The 23,030-nt window shown below is 44.6% G+C and overlaps 1 protein-coding gene across 3 annotated transcripts in view; it reads left to right on the top strand.

Moving 5' to 3' along the window:
* Nucleotides 1–23,030, top strand: part of KLHL3 (kelch like family member 3) — a 124,728-nt gene that overhangs the window by 32,290 nt on the left and 69,408 nt on the right. Inside the window, exons 1-3 of one of the 3 annotated variants that reach the window (XM_043465431.1) lie at nt 9,536–9,551; nt 12,909–12,988; nt 18,640–18,802. In XM_043465431.1, the coding sequence (XP_043321366.1) occupies nt 18,673–18,802 (130 nt within the window). In that variant the 5' untranslated portion in view covers nt 9,536–9,551; nt 12,909–12,988; nt 18,640–18,672. Of the gene's footprint in view, nt 1–9,429; nt 9,552–12,908; nt 12,989–18,639; nt 18,803–23,030 lie in introns of those variants that run through there. The other 2 variants (XM_043465430.1, XM_043465432.1) reach the window with 2 other exon arrangements.

The following is a 23,030-nucleotide window of genomic DNA, read 5'->3' on the forward strand; positions in this document are numbered from 1 at the left end:
TCCTTTTGCAATTGTAGTGAATTATAGTTTTGTCTCCTTTTTTTTTTTTTTTGCTAATCAACTTGCCTCTGGGGTCATGGAAGTGCCTAAGCAAAAACAAAGTGATTTTAAAAAGGGAGAGAAAATATGCTTCTGGATCAGATCTTGGATCTAGTAATTGAAAGGAGGAGAGAATCGAGAGAAGAAAGTAGTCTAATGTGTGGCCCAGCCCATGGCGTCCATTGAATCTGGTTAATATTCATCCTCCTATCTTTCTTTCCTTCCATCCATTGTCTGTCTGTCCATCCATCCACTCACCCATCCACCTTCCCACATGTTCATCCAAACACTATTCATATACGTTCATTACAGAAAAAAAATTAGAATAAGAAATACTTGATTAAAGTGTGTGCACATTTTGAATCCTTGTGAGACATGTGTCTCAACTCCACAACACTTGGAACAGTTGTACCAGCATATGCTTCCATCAGCAATGTATCAGATTTGTGTATTTTTTGAGGCCCTTTGATTTTGCTTAAATGTTGGTAAACAGGTACAAGAAAAAAGTAACTGCAAAATTTTGTTCTCATTATCAGGTTCAGCTTCCAAATGCATAAAATTAATAATGAAAAGGTCCAGCTGACTCTTGTTAAGTCTGTTTCTATTGGAATGTTTAAGGCCCCAAAGAAGAGAAAATATATGTGGCTTTCTTCTGACTTGAGTGGTGTGATTAAGATTTTTTACTCAGGCTTAACATGTTTTTATTTGTTTGTCTGCTGAGTTCATATTGCCCAAATGTCTGTTGATGGTTCCAAGCAGCCCTACTCCTTGACAATGTCCTTCCCATAACTTGGAATAAATATGAAACTGAGGTCTGAGTGCCCACTGGAGAGTGTCCGAAGGCAACCAGCCTGTGAGAGGGTCTGGGATGGGCAGTCACCTGAATTGCAGTCTACTCCTTTAAAGTGGTGTGATTGGAGAGGCCAGCAGGGCTGACCCTGTCCTTTTCCCTGTGAGTATGGAATACTTGAGATTCCCCTGAACCCCTTTCTCCCCATCTAGCACCTTCATTCCAGGGGAAGATAATTTCCCCCAAATAGCCCAGTCACTTTCACCCTCCTCTTTTTAGCATGCCCTTTACTATGGGTTCTGTGTACCTATAGTATTGGTACTCCATACAGATCACTACATATCATCCAGAATTTTAAAAGCAGTCCCATTTTATGGTATTTAAAGAACCGAGTTCTAAAGAATATGTGGGCTCAGGAAAAGACATTTGAGCTCTATCCCAAAAGAAGCCCTGGGAGTGAGCTGTCTCATTCTTCTGGTTCTAGTGTATTGATACTACACGCTGAGGCTGATTAGATTGGCTTTTTTTTTTTTTTTAAAGAAAAGTTGCTTTTAGATGTAGGTTGATATTCAACTGGTATCTTTGAATATATGGTGACTAGAAATAAGGAGGAGAGTCAGGAATGTGCTGGAGGTAAGAGGCAAGGGACTTGGAAGGAGTGGACACCAACCAGCCACAAGCAGAACAGTCAGGGCCAGGCTCTCTTACTCACCTCTAGGCGTGCACTCATCACATAGAACCACTGTTTTGGGCTTTCTTCATGCCTGACTCCGCCAGGTCTTGGACCATGTCTGTGTTCTGAGTGTCTGAATGATGTATTGATGTCTTTGAAGATCTTTGCATATCGTGCAGTTTAGCATGACTTAATCCAAAGCAATGGAGCAGGGAGGGAGGGAATACGAGGGAGTAGAATCTTTCCTTTGTATTAAGAGAGCCTTGAGGGAGTAGTTGGAGTAGACAGGGTCTGGCCTCTGAGGATTTTGCCCCTAAGGAGTTAGAAGTTGGGTAGAATAGTTCAGGGGGTTGGAAAAAAAGGAAGATCAGAGTCTGTGTGGGATTGAGGAGAAGCAGCCCGGTCTTCCATGTATCTTTTAGAGTTGGTTACCTCAGGGCAGAAGCTTACAGTGTCATAGGATTTCTTTTTCCTGTCCCTAACACACCACATCAAAGTCAGATGTCCTTTTGTGGATTAAGTGTCCTAGATTTGAGGTTGTCATGTCTAAAAATATGTTGCTCTTGATATAGAAATGGTGAGTTTTTTTCAAGAATTGATTTGGATGTAGTTCAAGCCTGTGTTGATGTAGTTCAATACAGGCTTGTGTAGTGCCCTGGAAAAGAGACTACTGTTCAGACACCTACCAGCATCCATTAAGGTGCAGCTGATTTGACCAAGATGGTCTGGGGTAGACTTGTCTGGACTTGGCGTAGCTCAGTCTTGAAATTTCAGATATTCACTGGAGAGAGCCACTGGATGGAAATTTTTTATGAGTGTTCATAGAGGAGGTTTGAAGTTGTTTATGCAAAGGCCTCTTTGCTATGGATTAAACATAGGGTGGTAATGCCACCTTCATTAGGGGCTGGTGTGGTATCTTAGAAAGGGCTTTGGAGCCATCATGACCTGACTCCAGCAACTGATAGGTTTGTAAGCAGTTACTTAACCTCTGTGATCCTGTTTTCTTGTTTGTGAGACTGGGATAATAACAATAAAACAATAATAACAATAAGCAGGGAACAGATACAGGTAAGAGAAATAAGACACCCAATACAGAATGAAAGTGTGAAAGTGTTGGTCACTCAGTCATGTCCGACTCTTTGTGACCCCGTGGACTGTAGCCCGCTAGGTTCCTCTATCCATGGGGTTCTCCAGGCAAGAATACTGGAGTGGGTTGCCATTGCCTTCTCTAGGGGATCTTCCCGACCCAGGGATCGAACCTGGGTCTCCCACCTTGCAAGCAGACTCTTTGCTATCTGAGCCACCAGGGAAGAGCACCCAACAAAGAATAGATACTTAAAAAAGCTAACTCTTTATTATGTGTAGAGCATGTCATAGTTTACACAGCTCATGTGGATGTGTGGGGTGGCTCTGATACCTGCTTCCCTGGTGGTGGTGAGGGTTGACCTGAAATATCTCTGGCTACATAGGCATTTCCTTCCTGATTTGGTACTCCAGCTGAGGAGAAAGACCTCTCCAGGTGGAGGAAGGCTGAGATTTCCAGGGAGGCTGGGTGCTGGGGTGATCTCCAGCACTGCAGCTCTGCTGAATCCTGCTGCTGCAGTTCTCACACTCTCGTTATCTCCTTTGAATGTCACACAGCTTTGGCGTAAAGGCAGGGCTGGGAATGTCCTTATTTCACAGGAGACAGAGGTCAACCTTTTGCAGTTATCTGGCATAGATGGCTCACCTGCAAACCTTACCTGCGGGAGGTTTGGCTGGGATTCAGCAAGGTGGCAGGTTATTTCTTTCCCTCATGTGATGCTAACATGTGGCACAGGTCTCAACTCTAGCCAAGAGTTGGCAGCCTAGATATTAGGACTTAGACAGATGAAGGTTAGGGGGTGAGAGAGTGTAATAGCTATCCTAACACCCAGGCAGGATCATTGTGCAGAGGGTAAGGATCTTCTGTTTTCTTTTTACCCAGATCATGAAACTAAATGTCAACAGTAAGGATTCAGTTGAGGAGTGAAGACGAGTTCTGTAACACAAGGACTCCTGAATGCATTTTTTCTTCCCTTTGCTGTGCAGCTTTGAGGGGTGGCTGGTGGTCTGTGTCTGGCTCTTTGGAAAGACCTCACAGCCATTCTACCATTCCTTTCTTGCTCTTGAGGCTCCTTTGGCTGAATAATGGGGTTGGGTTTCTATCAGCGACCTAGGATATGAGCCAGTGATTTTCTAGTCCTCCTGTCTTATGTGGTGGTGAAAGATTCCCCCCGTGGCTCCTCAAGATGCACCTCCTCCCGCTTCCGGCAGTCTTCCACCTGAAAGGAGCTCTGTTGTGCATGTGAGCTTCCCTGGTGGCTTTGACAGTGAAGAATCCGCCAGCCATGCAGGAGACTTAGGTTTGATTCCTGGTTTGGGAAGATCCCCTGGAGAAGGTAATGGCCACCCACTCCAGTATTCTTGCCTGGAAAATCCCATGGACAGAGGAGCTTGGCAGGCTGCAGTCCACGGGGTCACAAAGAGTCAGAATGACTAACACTTTCACACTTTGGTGCATGTGATGTGCTTGCTAGGTTGAGACTATGCCTTGCTCTCCTGGGCCCTCTATGCTTCTTGGAGACTTCTAGGTGCTGGTCTGAAGGTAGAGTCTGAAGATTTAAAGAGGTTTAAGACGTAGTCCCTTAGTCTAGCTGTCATCATCTTTCACCCAGTTTACTGCAGCAGCCTTCTAATTTGTCCACCTGCCCTCATTTCGTTCCGTCAGTCCCAACCCATTTTCTACGCTGTAACTGTACTCATATTTACTAAATAAAAATCTAATGTATTCCGTACTTGCTTAAAGTCTGTCAAGGGCTCCCCATTGTCCTTAGAATGAAGTCTAAATTTCTCTGCATGGTGCACAAGGCCCTCAAGTTGTCCAGAGCCTGCTTGTATCTTCAGCCATCTCTCCCCCTTCCTCCTTTTATATGCTGTGCTTCTGCCAGACTCAAATTCTTATGGCCACAGAATAGGTCAGGTTCATCAGTCTGATGAAAACAATGGATTCTTTCCACAAAAGAGTATATATGTGCTCCTGTATGCTCCTTATTTTGCATACAGTTCAGGGTAGAGGAATCCCTGCTTAAGAACCTTTTAAATTGAGTCTCCTTTTCTAGCATTTAATACACTTTGAAATTGTTGGTTTACTCATCTTTCTACTAGTTTGAGTTCCATGAGGGCTGGGAACATGACTTGTTCACCATTGTCTCCTTGGGCCTTGCCCATAGGGAATGTTTGATACTTGCTTATTGAGTGAATGAACAAAAAAATATCTGCCCTTGCTAGGTAGATCATGATCTATCTGGAAGAATAGGATATGATGTTGACAGAGGACAAAAAATGTACAGCTAATGTTTTCTTTCTTTTTCTTTTTTAAATTCAAGTATAGTTGCTGTTACAACATTACGTAAGTTATAGGTGTACAGTAAAATTCACAATTTTTAAAGCTTATACTCCATTTATGGTTATTATAAAATATTGACTATATTCCCTGTGTTGTACAATATATCCTTGTAGCTTATTTTATTAATTTATTTAAAAAGTATTTATTTATTCTTTTTGACTGTGCTGGGTCTTCATTGCTGCACGGGGGCTTTCTCTAGTTGCAGAGAGTGGGGCCTGCTGTCTAGTTGTGTGTAGGCTTCTCATTGTGTGGCTTCTCTTGTTGTAGAGCACAACTCCAGGTGCATAGGCTTCAGTATCTGTGGCACATGGACTCAGTAGCTGTGGCTCGTGGGCTCTAGCGCACAGGCTCAGTAGTTGGGGCACGCAGTAGTTTTGCTCTGCGGAGTGTGGGATTCTTCTGGGCCAGGAATCAAACTGGTGTTACCTGCACTGCAAGGCAAACTCTCAGCCACTGGACTACCAGGGAAGCCCTGTAGCTTATTTTATACCTAATAGTTTGTACCTCTTCATCCCCTCCCCTCTTCCTTCTCTGCTAGTAACCACTAATTTGTTCTTTACATCTGTGAGTCTGATTCTTTTTTGTGATATTCACTAATTTGTTGTATTTTTTAGATTTCACATATGTGATATGATACAGAATTTGTCTTCCTCTGTCTGACTTTTTTCACTTTAGCATAATACTCTCCAAGTCCATCCATGTTGCTGCAAATAGCAAAATTTCATTCTTTTTAATGGCTAAGTAGTATTCCATCATATATACAGACCACGTTTTCTTTATACTACCTGTTGATTGATGCTGTGGTTGCTTCCATATCTTGGCAGTTATAAATGATGTTTCTGTGAACATTGGTATGCATGTATCTTTTTGTATTATTGTTTTTGGTTTTTTTGGGGGGATGGGATATACAGCCAGGAGTGGAATTCCTAGGTCATATGGTAGTTTTATTTTTAGTTTTTTGAGAAACTTCTGTACTGTTTTCTACAGTGGCTGTACCAATTTACATTCCGACAAATAGTGGTGGGAGGGTTACCTTTTCTCCACATCCTCACCAGCTTTTGTTATTTGTGTTCTTTTTGATGATAACTGTTCTGACAGGTGTGAGATAATATCTCATTGTGGTTTTGATTTGCATGTCACAGATGATTAGTCGTGTTGAACATCTTTTCATGTACCTGTTGGCCATCTGCCTTTCTTCTTTTTTGAAAGTTCAGAGTCTGAGGTGGCTGGGCTGGGCCTCTTGGGAAAAATCAGCAGAAGAGGGCTCTTGGGTTAACCTTGAAAATAGAGGGACTTACAGGGTTTATGTTCTGTACTCTAGAAATATTTTATCAAAGTAGCAGAGGTGAGTGAAAGAGCAAGAATGAAGAAGCCTTTGATGATTTCTCCTTCTTCAGAATTAACTTTAGTCTGTGGACTTATGAATGTCAAGAGAAAACCTCTCTTCTTTCTTTCTTTCTCTGCTCCAACAAGTATTTAAGTGCTTGTTATATGTCAAATGGGCTTCCCTCGTGGCTCAGACAGTGAAGAATCTGCCTGCAATGCAGGAGATCTTGGTTCGATCACTGGGTTAGGAAGATGCCCTGGAGAGGAGAATAGCTACCCGCTCCAGTGTTCTTGCCTGGAGAATCCCATGGACAGAGGAGCCTGGCAGGCTACAGTTCATGGGGTTGCAAAGATTTGGACAGGACTGAGCGACTAACACTTTCACTCTTCACTTTAGGAATGCTTTTGTCAAGGTCATTAGTTAGGGTCAGGTTTAAATTATAGAGGGATTTATTAAAAATGACATGAGGTCTAAAGTTAAGCCAAAGGTTGAAATCCCAGCCCTGCCCTCTTACTAGCTGTGTGAAAATGCCTCTTGATATGCCAATTCTATAATTTATAAATTGGAAGCAATATCTCGTACCTCCTGGAGTTGTTACAAGGACTAAATGAAATAATGTGTGTAAACCCTGAGGGCCTGGCATGTAGTAGCGACTATTATTACTACCACGTTCAGGGTTTGTTTAAGCTGACATCTTTGTTTGATGCAGTAATTTCTACTGGTTCACAAAGATATTACATTGGATTTTACGAGTCCTTATGATTTATATTAATATAAGTCTCCAATTTCCTATAAAGGAAATTTATCAGAAAATACATGGTCTTTGAGGCCCGAGATTTTTTTTTCCTCCAATTTTTCCTTGCTTGTTGTAATTTTAAGTATTTAGTGCAGAAATTTTTGATTTATATAAAGAAGAAAGGAAAAAAAATCCCATCATCTAGAAAACTGTATCTTAACATTTTCTGGGTATTCAAGACTGATGAAAATGATTATTCATCTCATCAGAAAATCAAACTTTTGCCCATATGTACAAATACTTTCATACAATTTCAGGAGATTCCACTTGTTTACCCCCAAGATACAAAACCCTAACCTGACTCCCAAGCTCTACTTCCATAGAGAGCAAGCAATCAGGCCAGGCTTTCTCTGATTTCATACTCACTAAAGACTCCTGAGTCTCTTGGTTCTTGTAGTAAGGTTGCTTTTTTTTTTTTTTCCAGCCTTTTTTCTAAGGTCCAAGTTCTTAAACTGAGAATTGGCAATCTTTGATGATCTTTTGCAGTATAATTACCAACTGGACCTTTGCTAGTGAACATCTTCATAGCTGTTTGGAGAGAGGAATTTAACTTTTGATTTCCTTATGTGTGTGTTCTTATTTGTCATGGAGTATATTCAAGAGAGAGATTGTGAAAGCTTGTTTTCTGGGTAGAGGAGAAACTCACCATCTTTTCCTGTTTCCTCTTTGCCTCTTTGTCCTGTCTCAGGGCTCTTTGTGCTGAGGGCATTTTGCTGGCTTCTACCAGCAGTCAGAGAGAAGAGAATAGACTGGGGATCACTGGGCTGCCTGATCAGTGGGAGCCAGCAGGGTTTGGAATAGGTCTCCACACCCCCATCTTTCCTCCCTCTCTGGCGTCATTCATATCTAGAGCTGTGTCAGGATGGGAACTGTGGATTGGTGGAGGAATCACACATAGTCCATGCAGCTTGGAGGTGGGCGTCTGCAGCCCACGTGCTGTACTGTACTGTATTTTCTTGGCTCCAGTGCACAGATTCCACAGACAGAAAACAACCGCCCAGGCTCTGTTTTCACGCTCATGTAAGGACTTCTGAAGCCCCGTTTCTTGCAGTCACGTTGCCCTGCATCTCAGTCTACAAGGACACATCTTGCCTGTCTTTTCCTCCTGAAACCAGCAACGTTTGTTGAATGAGTCTGGCTCCAGACAGAGCCGTGTGTGCTGTATAGAGAGAGCAGGCTGTGGTCAGGGGACTCAGGACTGTGCACTCGTGATGCCTCTGCCGCCCTAGTTCACAGGCCTGTGTTCTCTCTTTCTTGGATGGTTATCAGGGCCTCCCATCTGTTCTCCCTGCCACTGGTCCAGCCTCCACCAATGCGTCCAAAATTTCATTCAAAGACACCCATCTGTTGATGTCATTCCCTCGTTTAAAACCATTCAGTGGTGCTACTCTTAGGATAAAGTCCCAACTCATTTGCATGGTTTACTGGGCTCTGCAAGTCCTGGCTCCTAGCTGTCTCTCCAGCCTCCTTCCTCTCACTGTCACTCCACATACCAGCCATGCTACCCTCTCACTGTTCCCCACATTTATCCTTTTGGCACTTTTCTGTTATTGCACTGATGGTTCCTGCAACCAGCTCATCTTTCCTCACCTTTGCTGCATGTGGAATAGCCAACTCAAATGTGACCTCCTATTAGGAGGCCTTCCAGGATTCCACAAATAGGGTGTGTTGCTCTATCTTCTGCATTCTTTGGATCTAGCATACCACAGTGATTACTAGTGTGGACTCTAGAGTCAGACTCCCAGCTTTCAAGTCTTGCCTGGCCCCTTCCCACATGTGTGACTGTGGGTAAAATGAATTACATTTGCTCCTGTGCCTCAGTTTCTTCATCTGTAATATGGGGTGTTAAGAATAATGCTCTTAAGTCATTGGTTAAAAGAGGCAATAGTTTAAAGTGCTAAGCCCAGTGCTTGGCCATAGTTAGCACTCAATAATTGGTTTTATAAAAAGTTGTTCTACTGGTACTTTGCATATCTCTCATCATCTCATGTAGTTTAATATATCTGCCCTACTAGACCAAGTGCTCCTTGAGGACAGGTTCATATCTTGTTCACTTTCTCTTGCCCCCTGTGTACAAGTTTGCAGGAACTTGGTTGAATGCTTTCTCGTGTATAGATTTGCCTTCAAAATGAAAAGGGGCAATGGACAGAGTTAGGGAATGCTTGAGATTGGGCTTGTGGATGATCCCAGGCCCAAAGTTGATGTGACCTTGATGTCCGCTAGTGTGTCCTCCTCTGTGGCTGAGTGTTCCTTTTCCTGGCTCCAGGAGCACAGATAGTGCTTTTGTTTTGCCAAGACAGGGTAGGAGACCATGTGAAAGTTAAGCACATCCTAGGCACCAAGTTCATGTCCATTTTGTTTTTGTTTTGAACTGTAGGTGACATGTCTGAGAGTAAAGCCAAGAAGATAGAAATCAAGGATGTGGATGGGCAGACCCTGAGTAAGCTGATTGACTATATCTATACGGCTGAGATTGAGGTGACTGAAGAGAACGTCCAGGTAAACTCAGCTCCAGCTAATAGCTCAGTGTATCATATACTCAGCGCCCCACCCCCTGCCCGCATTTATATCATCATTTTGTTTAACCCTCACAACAATTCAGTTGGTAACTGGAGAGGAAACTGAAGCTTCAAAGAGAGTGGGTGACTTGTCCCGAGATACGTGGCCAGGGCGAACGACCCTCATATCCCGCCTGCCTGAACATGGGACCCATGTTTTTAACCACTAGGCCATAATCCCTCGGAATGAGCTTGAGCCCCAGAGCAGAAAGTCTTTAACTCATGCTGGTTCAAACTCTTGGAGCTTGGGTGACCCCTCTTCTCCCCAGTCATCATCTCATCTCAGGGATTTTGAGTATTGGCTTGTGAGGCTGTTCAAAGTTTTTCTTGTGTCAGTGTTAGTCAGTGAAATGCCTCTGAGCCTGTGGAGGTGCCAAGCACCAGCCTTGAGTGTCAGCAGGGGTGCGTGGCTGTGAGGTGGATTGTCTGTGCCTCTGCCTCCTTTTGCCACCCCGGTCTCTTCCTCAGCCATCTGGAGCCTAGAAAAGAGGAATCAGCAAAGACACTGCTTCACCCAAAGGTGTGCGTCCTCACTGTGGGGTGTGAGACATCGGTGTCATGGCTCCAAAGGTGGGATGGTTGAGGGTGTGGCCCGCGCTGGAAGCCTGTGAACCACCAGGCCAAATGCAGACACAAGATGTGCTATTTCTTATCGTTAGGGATTTTGCTATTAAAGTAATGGAAATTATATAGGATATGAAAGGTTTTTCTCCCTTTTTTTTGTTTTTTTTTTTAAAGCAAAATTCTACCTTATTTATTGTGAGAGAGATATATTAAACTCTATGAGATGATGAGAGATGTGCAAAGTACCACGACATATTTCTCTTATTCAGAACACCATGCCCTTTTTAAGATTGAGGTGTTTGGGAGGCCACATTGGTAATTGTGTGTTCGTTCCATCTGGTCAGAATGTTTGAGCGCCTCTCATATGTCAGACACTTCACTGGGCACTGTGTTTATACCAGTGAGCAGAGGTGATTCCATTGTCTCCTTTCATGGAATTTGTGTTCTAGGGTGAAGACAGACACCCTTCTAATAGGCACACATCTAATGTTTATGTATAAATTGTGGTAAGTCCTTTGAAGGAGAGGAACAATTTGAATGAAGTGGGGAATCTAGGACGGGCTCTTTCAGGAGATAAGATTTGAGCTGAGGACTGAAGGATAGGTAGAAGTTAGTTTTGCGTGGTAAAGGGTACCTTGGTAGGGGTGTTAAGGTACAGGCAAACCGAGGGTCTGAGGCACCCTGCATTCGGGCCTGTAGAGCCTGCCCCAGGGTATAGCCCGTTTTTGTCTCTGGCTCTTAGACAGACTTTTGGGTGGTATAGTTTCTACAGTGATCTAGTCTAATCCTTCCTCGCCCTTTAAAACTGAAATTTCTTTTATGCACAGTAAAATGCATAGCCACTCCATTATTTCTGGTCTTTCCCATCCAGAGTGGAGTGGGTGATGCCATGGTTACATACTAGGTCAAGCAGCAGAATTTAAGCAGCTGAATAACTTTTGAGCAGTAACAGCAAGTGCAAAGTAATTTAGTATAAAGTATGTATAGGGCGTGTGTGGAAAAAAATTTTTTTTAAATGGGTGATAGTTATATGAAATCACCATGTCTTTTAAATTCATTTAGGTGCTTTTGAGACTGATATAAATATTGAGATTTACAAAATGCAGGAGATTATATCCTTTGCAACTTTAATGAAAAATGCTAGATGTCAACCTAAAAAATGTGCAGGGGGTAAATAATTTTTTTAAAATTTTGCATTAGAGATACTATAAACATGAAAGTGATAGAGGAATGTGCAGAAAAGAGTTAACTAGCAAGCCTGCTTACTATCTTCAGAAAGGCTTGCGTACAAGATCAGTCTTCATCCAGAGTCTGGTAACTTGGATTTTCAGAGAGTTCCCTGAAAACTAGAGAGTATCACTCCTCTAGTGATAATGGTAGTAGCTTGCACTGCTTAAACTGTTTGTACAAGCAATATGGTTTATGCCTATCACCTGCTATCCTTATGAGAGTTTGGAATTTCAGTCCATGCTAGGCAGAAGGTGCCTGTGTAACTGACACCTAACACACGTCTTGGCCTCTGAGAGTCAGGCTAGCTTTCCTAGTTGGTAATGTTTTGCACGTGTTGTCACAGTTCATTGCTGGAGGGATTAAGTGCGTTCTGTGTGACTCCATTTGTAGAGGACTCCTGGAAGCTTGTGGCTAGTGTTCTCCAAAATTTGCCCCATGTACCTTTTCCCTTTGCTGATTTTGCTTTGTATCCTTTCAAGGTAATAAATCTTAGCTGTACTCATAGTGAGGAAAACTAGAGCTTCTCTGACACCCCCACTAACATTCTGCCTCAAGGGTCAGTTTTCTCATTTGTAAAACATGATCATAATAGTGCCCTTTCTATTGGGTGGTCATGATTTAGACTGTCTGCCTTTAAATCCCTGCTCCACTGTTTTCCAGCTGTGACACCCCAAGCAAGTTACTTAACCTCTCTGTGCCTCAATGTTCTTGTCTGTCTCATGGGCATAATAATAGTGCTTAACCTCCTAGGGTTGCGTGAGCTTTAAATGAATTGCTAAAGGTAAAGCACTTAGAGGAGTGTGCCCCTGTGTCAGCAGACAGGGTGGGCACAGAGAGCACTGTGAACACAGAAGCGTTTTCACCAAGGAGCACATGTCTGAAGGTGGAGACAGGTGGCCAGGCAAATGGGTGCCCTCCATTGTGGTAGGGGCCAGAGTGGAGGTACCCAGGAAGCAGAGAGTATTCACCACCACCTTGATGAGGGTGGTCAGGGCAGACCTCACTGAGGATGCATGGTGTGTGCTGGGTGTTGAAGGAAAGTCTTGGAGGTCAGGCCTGCCTCCTCTTCCACCTGTCTGTGACCCCGCTGGCCTGTGAGCCCCTGGAGGGGCCTGCTGTGTTCAGTATTATCTAGGAGTCAGGAGGGGACTGCGTGTGCAGAGACTCCCCTGGGAAGCACAATGTGGAATAAAACTCTGCAATTTGGAATCAGTCATATATGTGAACTATTTCCCTTTTTTCCCTTAACTTTCTGGTTTGGTCGGGAATGACCTTGGGGGAAAACCAAAACTGGTTAAGAGAAAGTTTTAGATCAAAATGTGGCTGCTTCCTCCTGCTGTGATGTATCTATCTGCTGAGAGTTGCTCACAAGCTGTCTATGAAGACTATGTGTGAGGATTCATTGCACTGAGGAGGCGTACGCGGAGGTTCCTGGGAAAACAAGGGTTAGAGACTTGGGGCTTGGTTAAATGGCTGGGAGATTATGCCCTGCTTCTCTTTCCAGCCACACATACCTTGGAGAGACTGAACTGCCCTTCTACAGTGGAGGCAACAATTCGTAACTGATTCTGATTGATACTCACTGTAAGCAAAGCACGTGTTTGATCACTTCACATGCATTATTTTGTTTAATTATTGTAACCACTACTGGAAGGTTCTACTATGATTCTTCTCTTACAGTTGAAGGGACTGATGCTGCAAGGGGTTAAGTGGGCATTACCCAAGATCACACAGGTAGTTAGTGGGGGAGTTGGGGTTTGAATTCAGCTCTCTCTAACTTGCTGTGCCCAGTTGATGTGGTCAACTCGAATTTCTTGTGAAGTGGATGATCAGAATCTTGACTTCAGCTTGTATTAATGAATAATAAAAACCAGTGTAACTAAGGACTCCCTGTGCACCAAACACTGTGTTAGTTGCTTTAAATGTATTATTTCATTTGAGTCCAATGACAAGCCTTTAAGGCGGTACTATTACTATCTTCATTTTACTGTTGAGGGGTCAGAGGCAGAGGGAGGTTACGTAATTTGCCTTTAGTCACATGGCTGGTGAGTGGAGAAGTCAAAATTCTAAGTGACGCTATACTTCCATTAAATTTTCTTTTCTAAATATTCTAAGTGACACATTTAATCACAGGGTAGTCCTGCTAACTCTCCTGTACACCCCTGCCCCCTTCTTCTTTCTCTCAGTAAATTTTTGTTTAGCACTGTTTCTGTGCCAGGACTCAGGCCTGCTGCTGGCAGAGGCAGGACTTGCTGTGTGTTGGGGGCAGGGGCAGCCTTGTCACCTGGGCCTCTGACTGGCACCCTCCCTCCGTGCGTGGCCCTGCTTCTCTGAAATTCCAGGAGTAGGTGCTTTCTGAGGCAGGGCATTTCCTTTTGTTTTTGTTAAAGGAAACAAACTCTGTGACGGGATATCCTCTGCTGGGTTTTCATGTTATCCGAGGGAGAGAAAAAACAACAACAGGGCCTGTGCATGAAAAATGGAGGGGAAGCCATTTGCAAGCTGGAGGGGAACCTGTAAACTCTTTGCCGAGGGTCATGCCAGGGCCTGTTTTCCCAGAACCAAAATGCTGAGACGGCGAGAGGCAAGCTGAAAGCTTTTAACCCAGGGTCATTTTCCCTTCCTGCTGTGGTTCCAGCCAACTGCTCCTTCTCAGTCTCAGCCTCCTTCCAGGGGCCAAGCCACACAGCCCTAGCAGTTCCACCAGGACAGTCTTGCTTCCAAGTTGAGGACCTGCGCTTGGCCTCTTGTTCCTAATCTTATTACTGCTACCGCTTGAGGGAGCCGAGCTGCAGGCAAGATAAGAGGAGAGTACATCGTTTTCCAGCCTTGGCTGTAGGAGAGGGAAGTGAAGGCCACCTCCTGGATGTTTTTCGCTCTTTTGTAGCCTCTGAGGATCTGTGTTGCCTCTCCTTGTGTGCAGTCCCCAGAGCCCCTTTGGACCAGGCCCCTATTTATCCCTGAGACTCAGCAATTGAGCAGTGATACAGCCTCCAAACTTTCCCCCTCAGCATCCTGACTCCCTTGGCTCTTCTTCACGCCTTCCTGTGTGAAGCAAGCAGTGGGAAGAAAAGAGCCTTTGACTCACAGCAGATCACAGCATAAAATCAAAGAGAGGGAAGGGGCAATTAGAGAAAGCACCAGCCCCGCTCATTTTGGGATGTCAGATTGGGAACACTTTAGGGCAGGAGTGGACCCAAGCAGGATGGGGGAAGGTCTGAAAGTTTTTGTCTGCCACGTGGGTTTTGTGAACAGTGAGGAAGCTGAAAGCTGTGTGGGTAGCTGTATCCAAGGAGGTTTTAAAAACTGAAAGTATAATCTAAGGAGTGTGTTCAGGAAATATTTATTATTTCATTACTTTGGGTAGTTGTCATGAGGTTGAAAATTTTAGCACCAAACTGTGCAACTGACTTTGTGGTAAAGAAGAGGGCAAGGGAGAGGGTGTGTGTGTCCCTGGCATGACAGCATTTTGGCTTGGCTGGGATGCAATCTGGGGGGTGGGGATTGGACTCTCAGAAATTCCTTCTCCGTGGCACTAGAGGGCTGCTGTCCATTGCATCCTCTAATCACATCTGACCCTTGGGGGCTCCTACACCCGAGTAGGGTGTGTGCTGGACAGCATTGGCTTACTCCTCCCCACCAGCGCTTCTCAGTCTACCTGGATACAAGTTCCTTGTTCCCGGGGTGAACAACTGTCCCAGTCTGTCCAGAATTGAGGGCTCTCCTGGGACACAGGACTTTGAGTGCTAGAACTGGCAAGGTCTCAGCAAACCAGGATGGTCAGTCAACTTGTGGCCTGGCTTTAGGGTTTGTAGCTGGTGCTGGTTTAGGGCACGTGTTATGGAGGTCATTTGGGGAGTTTGGAACACAGCTTTCCTTTCCTGGTATGTATTCAGCAAGAATGGTTAATGGTTCTCCACTTTACTAGCAGGCCAAGACTAATCTGGTCCTGGAATCTGTTTGGCTAGGCTGAGCAAGCGCATAGGTTAATTGAGTTCCCCAGTTTATAGCTGCTTTGTGGGAATGGAGCTTAGGTGGTCAGATTTGGAGCCTGACTGTGTTCACTTACCGTCTCAAACTCTCCAGCGGGTGATCTTATCTTTTTCCTTCTCTGGAATGAATCAGTGGTTCAGAAATTACCAAGAATGTGATGGTAATATACAGTTGTCTTGCTGGTAGAAGAGAGAGGGGAGAGGAAGGAGAGAGGGGAGAGGAAGGAGAGAGATGTTTTCTAGAACTCAGCTGTCATGAGGGAGAGGTATAATCTTGCAGGCAGGATGAACTTCCCTTTGAGAGCAGGCACTTAGCTCTGGAGCAGGACCACTGATAGTAGAGGCTCTTGGTGGCGTCTCTGTGTGGGCAGGAATGAGGAAGGGGGCCAACCACCCCAACTTTTGCACTGAAAGTCCTGTGTCCTGGGATGTCTTTCGATCCTGGGCAAACCTGAATGGCTGGTTACTCTAGTGATGAGACAAGGCCCAAGAATGGGGCAGTGGGGCAGAGTTTTTAGCCTTAGCCCATGGTGGTGAAGAGAACTAGAGATGAGGTTCAGAGCTGTTTTGGGGGACAGTTAGTCTCTAAAATTTAAATCACTCAAAAAAAAAAAAAAAGACTTTTATAGTGCTCTTAGTCAAGAAATCAAATGCATCTGCAGCCCGTGTATGTCTTCCTGGGCAAGCCTGGGTGGATGCAAACAGCTGGGGTCTGGCTGGCCCAGACACTCTCCCTGAGAGCCAGGGGAACAGCTGAGAGCAAGGACTCAGAACATGGGGTTGTTTTGGGGTGAAATGGATGCTGGGGTCCCCAAGCAATGCAGTCTGAAGCCAAACTATTCACAGCTATCTGTTTTGTTTTGTTTTTTTCCTTAAGTCACTCTCAGACGGTCTGTGCCAGAGTAGGGGAGAGGAGGGGGAAGCAAAGCTGGGTTGAGGAGGACTTTGCTGACTACCCTGGTTTTTTGATCTGAGGGCCGGCTTCGGGAGCTGTGGCAAAGTCCAAAGGAACTCGACCAGGGTTGACGGTCTGAGCACCCAACTGGCCTATTCAAGCTAGTCTTCCCTGAATTTTAGGAAAAACACATGCACACACACTTGATCAGGAACTTGTTTCTGTCTCCCAGGGTACAGTATAAATACTCATGTGTCTCATGACCTTTTAAAAGGAACCTTAGCTCTCCTTTTGCTGAGAACCTACCTCAAGATGTTCTTTGCTATTTATCTGTTGAGTGGGAGAGTAGAGTGTGTGTGTTTGGGTCCTGATGGATTTGGGGATGATGCCCTCATTCCAGTAGATGCTAGAACAAGATCAGGGGTCTGACTTCTGCTGAATCTTATAGGCTGGCACATATGTGCTCAGTAATTAAATGGTGAATGAGTGTGTTAGCTATTCAGTAAATATCTTTCTGAGTAAAGATATTAACTAAAGGCTATAGGGCAGTGTTCTCAACTTGACTATACATTACAAGCACCTAGGGAACTTTAGCAGTATCTCACTGTCCAGGCTACACCCCATTCCTATTGAGTTGGATCTTTGGGGGTGAGACCCAGGCATCAGTATTTTAAAAATTCCCCAGGGGATTCTAATATATAGCCATGTAGGAAATCAGTCTTTCTTAGCTTGGGCTGTTATAACAAAATACCACAGAGTGGATGGCTTATGCAACAGAAACTAATTTTCTCACAGTGTTGTAAGTGCTAGATCTGGGTTCCAACTGATTGAGTTTCTTGTGAGGGCTAGCTTACCAGTTTGCAGAAGGCCACCTTCTCCTTGTGTCCTTGCATGGTAGAGAGAGAGAACTCTGCTATTTATTTTTCTTCTTATAAGGGCCTTAGCCTAACCGTGAACTTCTAGATGTTCAAGCTGAATTTAGAAAGGGCAGAGGAACCAGAGATCAAATTGCCAACATTCGTTGGATCATCAAAAAGGCAAGAGCGTTCCAGAAAAACATCTACTTCTGCTTTATTGACTATGCCATAGCCTTTGACTGTGTGGATCACAACAAACTGTGGAAAATTCTTCAAGAGATGGGAATACCAGACCACCTGACCTGCCTCTTGAGAAATCTGTATGCAGGTCAGGAAGCAACAGTTAGAACTGGACATTGAACAGCAGAGTGGTTCTATATTGGGAAAGGAGTACGTCAAGGCTGTATACTGTCACCCTGCTTGTTTAACTTATATCCAGAGTACATCATGAGAAATGCTGGACTGGAGGAAGCACAAGCTAGAATCAAGATTGCCGGGAGAAATATCAATACCCTCAGATATGCAGATGACACCACCCTTATGGCAGAAAGAGAAGAACTAAAGAGCCTTTTGATAAAAGTGAAAGAGGAGAGTGAAAAAGTTGGCTTAAAGCTCAACATTCAGAAAACTAAGATCATGGTAGCTGGTCCCATCACTTCATGGCAAATAGATGGGGAAATAGTGAGAGACTTTATTTTTGGGGGCTCCAGAATTACTGCAGATGGTGACTGCAGCCATGAAATTAAAAGACGCATACTCCTTGGAAAAAAAGTTATGGCCAACCTAGACAGCATATTAAAAAGCACAGATATTACTTTGCCAACAAAGGTCCATCTAGTCAAAGCTGTGGTTTTTCCAGTAGTCATGTATGGATGTGAGAGTTGGACTATAAAGAAAGTCAAGCACCCAAGAATTGATGCTTTTGAAAACTGTGGTGTTGGAGAAGACTCTTGAGAGTCCCTTGGACTGCAAGGAGTTCCAATCAGTCCATCCTAAAGGAAATCAGTCCTGAATATTCATTGGAAGGACTGATGCTGAAGCTGAAACTCCAATACCTCGGCCACCTGATGCGAAGAATTGACTCGTCGGAAAAGCCCCTGATGCTGGGAAAGACTGAAGGCAGGAGAACGGGGTGACAAAGGATGAGATGGTTGGATGGCATCACCAGTTCAATGGATATGAGCTTGGGCAAACTCTGGGAGATGGTGAGGGACAGGAAAGCCTGGTGTGCTGAAGTCCATGGTGTCATGAAGAGTTGGACACAACTTGGCAACCGAACAACAACAAAGGGTCTATGAAGTGGAGAGTAGTGGAAACTAAGGCTGGGGTTGCCTCAAAGGCCAGGCTGGGAAGTTTGGACTTACTTGGGCAGGCAGTGGAGAGCCATGCAAAGGTCTTGAGGCTGGTCGTGGTCTGATTAGAGCACTGCTTTGGGGAGATGAGACTTTGGTGGTGGGATCCTGCAACTCAGAATGTCACCTTCTCTTCCAGGTGCTGCTCCCAGCCGCCAGCTTGCTACAGCTCATGGATGTTCGTCAGAACTGCTGTGACTTCCTGCAGTCACAGTTGCATCCCACCAATTGCCTGGGCATCCGTGCCTTTGCAGATGTGCATACCTGCACCGACCTGCTGCAGCAGGCCAATGCTTACGCAGGTAATGGGAAACATGTAGCTGCACCTTTCCAAGCCTGTGAATTTAATAACCTGGTCTGTGGTGGACTCCTCAAAGATTATGAGGCTAGTGTGCTCTACTGAGAAACAGTTACGATTTAGTCAAGGAGATAAGACACAGGTGGAAAGATAATTAACAATAGAGGAGTTCAGCTCAGTGCAAGTGGAATATGACTAATTGCCAGATGAAAAGTTCAGACAGTAATTTTCATGAGAGAAGAGGAAGGGGATCTGAGAAGCCTTCATGGGGGAAGAATAATTTGAACTAGGTCTTGAAATAATCTTTGTTTAGGAAAATTTCTATTTTGATCAAAGTGTTCTGTGAACACCATTTGAAAAGTCAAATACTGTTGCAAGTCTCATGATGATAAGAGTCTCTTGCTGTTTTTCCACACCAAGTCTTGCTCTCTAGAGCTACTCACTTGCCTCTCTGAAAGAATTAAAATACAGGTGCTGATTCAGCCAAAAGTTGCTTTGTCTGATATTTACCTCTCTTTTTGTAAATAAAATGTTATGCGACTGGTTTCGGGTTTATTAGTTTTCAATGTTGTCTGTTGACTTCTCACAGAAGAATAACTGCGCTTTCATAGACGTCCCCTCATATACAGTCACTGTTCCCCTTTCTTTATTCTTCTAATATCATTTCTATAGCTGAGCTAAGTTATAATTGGTTTTTTATCAGAAAACTTTTGTTTTAATCAGTAAGGCAGTGAATAGATGCTTTTTATTTTACACAGTATTATGATCACTAACTCTTACAAGGGAGGTACACTGAACAGTCTTCTCAGTACATCAGATAACCTGTTAAGTCCATTTTATTTTTCTTGAAGACATTCTCCTCACTAGAGCTTGTCACCCTGTGATTTTTATAGGGAGTAGTGATTTGAGGATGAAGGTCATGAGTGACCTAGGAAACAGGTCTGGTCATATGAATTGATAGATCTCATGGCCACCTCCTTCCCTTGCAGTAAAACCTCTCATTCTTCCCCTGCCCAAATGCTGGCAAGGCTTCTGTCTGTTCTGTCTCCTATCCAGGAAGCAATGTCTGGGAGTTAACTGAGGGCCTGCTAGCTGCTCACACGTCAGCTCCCTGCACTGTGTTAGCCCCTTGATCCACAAGTCAACAAGCATTTCTTCTGTTTTTCAGCATCCTCTTTTTGCTCTGATCAAGACCCCAGGAGCCTACATAGACTCTCACTTCTTAAGGTCTGTTTCTGAGGACACAAATGGGACCAGACATTAGGATGTCAATGATGATGATTTTTGTGAAGGACATTCCCCAGTCTGCCTAATTCTGAATTCCTCTGACTCTTTCTGACCCTAATCCTTGACTCTCCTGTTTCTCTGCTGTCCCTCCTGTGCCTGTATTACCTGGCATAATATCCTACCTCGTTTCTGTTCTCAGGGAGTGGTCACTAGTCCAGCCTTCTCTAGTCTAGCCTCTTTCTTGAGGGATGTGCACAGACTTTGCTTGAGCAGAAGCTGAAGGCTTAACTAAGGCCCAGATCAGTGTGTGGACATCTGCTGGTGCAGGGGTGAAGGGAGAATGCTTAGATGCCAGGAGGTCTCTGTCTCCCCTCCCCAGTCCTCTCTGTAGAGTGTGCATGCTTGCATCCATACGCAGCACGTATCACACCCTTTCGTAGTTGGCTCATGAGGTCATCAGAGGTTTGGGCTGTGTATTGAACTCCCATGTTTAACAAAGGCTCCTAGGTCTTGTGGCCTGGCTTTCCTCCACTTTGAGAATCTCTGTTTTCTCCCTTGCCCTTCTCCCTGTCTGATGGTGAGACTCACCTGTGGGAGAGTGGGGAGGATGCAGTTGGGAGCACCTTGCGGTTTTGGTGCTCCCTGACCCTGATGTGGGCACGGTGATGTGGTTCCGCAGCATTTGGGTGTGTGCGCTACGTGTGTGTGTGCAGTGTCATGGTGGATGGCTCTCAGCTAGTGTTTACTGAGCTCTCACTTTGGGTCACATCCTAGACTAAGCATTTTATGTTCATTTAAAGCATACAGTAGCTGAGGAAAGTAAAGCGCAGAGGGGTGAAGTCATTTGTTGGGGTTAGTTAGAAGAGACAGAGACAGGATTCAAACCCAGACAGTGTTTACTCCAGAGCTATGTTTATAACTACTCCGTTCTGTGGCTTCCAGGCCCAGCTTGGACATAGGGTGGCCCTGTGAATCAGAAACTGTGGAGTGTTGGTGGCTAGAGCTGGCATTTTCCATCAGAAGTGTGAACCTCAAAGTCTGTGCCATGCAGTTACCAGATTCTAACAACCAGACGTTGTAGACAGATGGCCAGCTGTCTCTGCTAGATGCGGGGTGTTCAGTCATCTTGGGGTGGGAAAGTGAGGCGTGGATGTCTTCTCTTCCCTGTTGGGAGGCTGACCCTCATGGCATGCGTGAGCCCTCCTCCTTCTCTGGCTCGGTCAGTGTGACTGCAGGCTGAGAGCCTCCTCCCTGTTGTGCAGGCCTTCTGGGGAACCTGGGACCAGCTTCGGGATAGCTTTCTTTGTAGCCCTCAGCTGTGTGCAACCGAGAAGATAAAAATCATATTTTTAAGGTGGTGTGATAATACAGAGGTTGTTAGACTATGATGAAGAGACGTTAGAAGAAACAGTGTTAAGACTTCACCCTGTGTGGTATATAGAGAAGTAAAAAATGGTTAATCTGCGCTTACTCTATCGCACTCAGCCACTGCTGTGGGCCTGCTTTGTGTCTTTGGTCTTGCACCCTCCGAATTTAGATGGAACCTGGCGGCTCTGCTATTGCTGCCTCCTGAGACAGAGCTGCTGTCTCGCCCATTTAAGTGTGGACGTGTGGGTACTGATCAGAATCACACACACAGAGGGCAGTGTCGGCCCCGCGTGGTCACAGGCTTCCATGGCCCCACACCTCAAGTTAGGAGGTTTCTGAGCCCACGGACTACAAGGAGACCCTCCAGATCAGAACTGGGGATCACACCAGCCAACACTTTGGAGCTGAGTGACCCTAAGCCTGTTTTCTTCTCTCTCTGACAGGAGGTTGCTCCTCCTGCTTTGTTTTCAGGATGGTTTAGGGGATTGGGGTCAGTGTGGGAGGGACAGGTAGGAGTGCCTCCTGCAGAAGTAGGTGCCATCATAGGGCCGTGCCCTGGATCCTCCCTGTGTTCATGCCGTCTGTGGCAAGAGAGCCTCAGAGCCCCACGGGACCTGGTGGAGAGACGGAACTCCTTGGGTCAACACCACGACCCCTGCTGCAGACTGCATGCAATTTGCAGGAGAAGGGCCGTTTCTGGAGCTTCTGATGGTGGGTCCTCTGTATACATACACACAGCTGGGTATGTGTGCCTTCCCCTCCTTCCCTATCTCTGGCCAGCTGGCCTCTGCCTTCACCTGTCCACAACCCCAAACTGCCTCTGAATTCTGTTCATGCTCCTTCTCTAAGATGAACTTTCTGTTCTTATTATTGTTGCTATCTTAATACACAGCCATCTGTGATTATTGCAGGAAAGGCTCCACAATCCTACCCGGAGGGAGTCACAGGCAGCACGCTAGTATACAGCTTCCCCCTTCTCTCATTCCACATATATATTTTCCAGCCAAAAAAATCTTAGCAGTATATTCTGAACATCTTTCCATGTTAGCAGACATATTTCTATACCATTATTTTTAAAACTTTAGAGAATGTATTCAATAAGAGCAACTTGTATCCATGATAAAAATTTCAAACAAGACCAAAGGTATGAAATACACAGTTGATCTCTCAGGTCCTCTTAAGGAAGCAGGGGACCCTCTTGGATATCCCTACAAGATATGTATATATTACACTTTTTAACTTACACAAATAGAAGACTTTTGTACTCATTATACTTTTTTTTTTTTTTAACTTAGTGCAATATCTTGAAGTTCTTTCCAGACTCTTGTGTATGGCTATTCTTACTCTTTTTGTCTGCTGCATCATAGGGATGAACTACAATGAACTATAATTTAGTTAACCAGTCCTCTCTTAATGAACGTTAATGTTACCAGTTTTTTTTTTTTCCTTTCCTTTTACATCAAATGCTTCAACAGGAATTCTTGTATGTAACATTTTGGAGTATACTTGCTGGTATGTAAGTAACCATGAAATTGTGCTTGTAGGGTGCCATCTTAGTGTATAGCACAAAGTAGCTCGTAGAGAGTATGCATTAAAAGATACTGCCGAATTGCTGTCTAGAAAGAGTAACCTATTTT

The sequence above is a fragment of the Cervus canadensis genome, chromosome 4 (assembly GCF_019320065.1).
Source record: "Cervus canadensis isolate Bull #8, Minnesota chromosome 4, ASM1932006v1, whole genome shotgun sequence".
NCBI classification, from domain to species: Eukaryota; Metazoa; Chordata; class Mammalia; order Artiodactyla; family Cervidae; genus Cervus; species Cervus canadensis.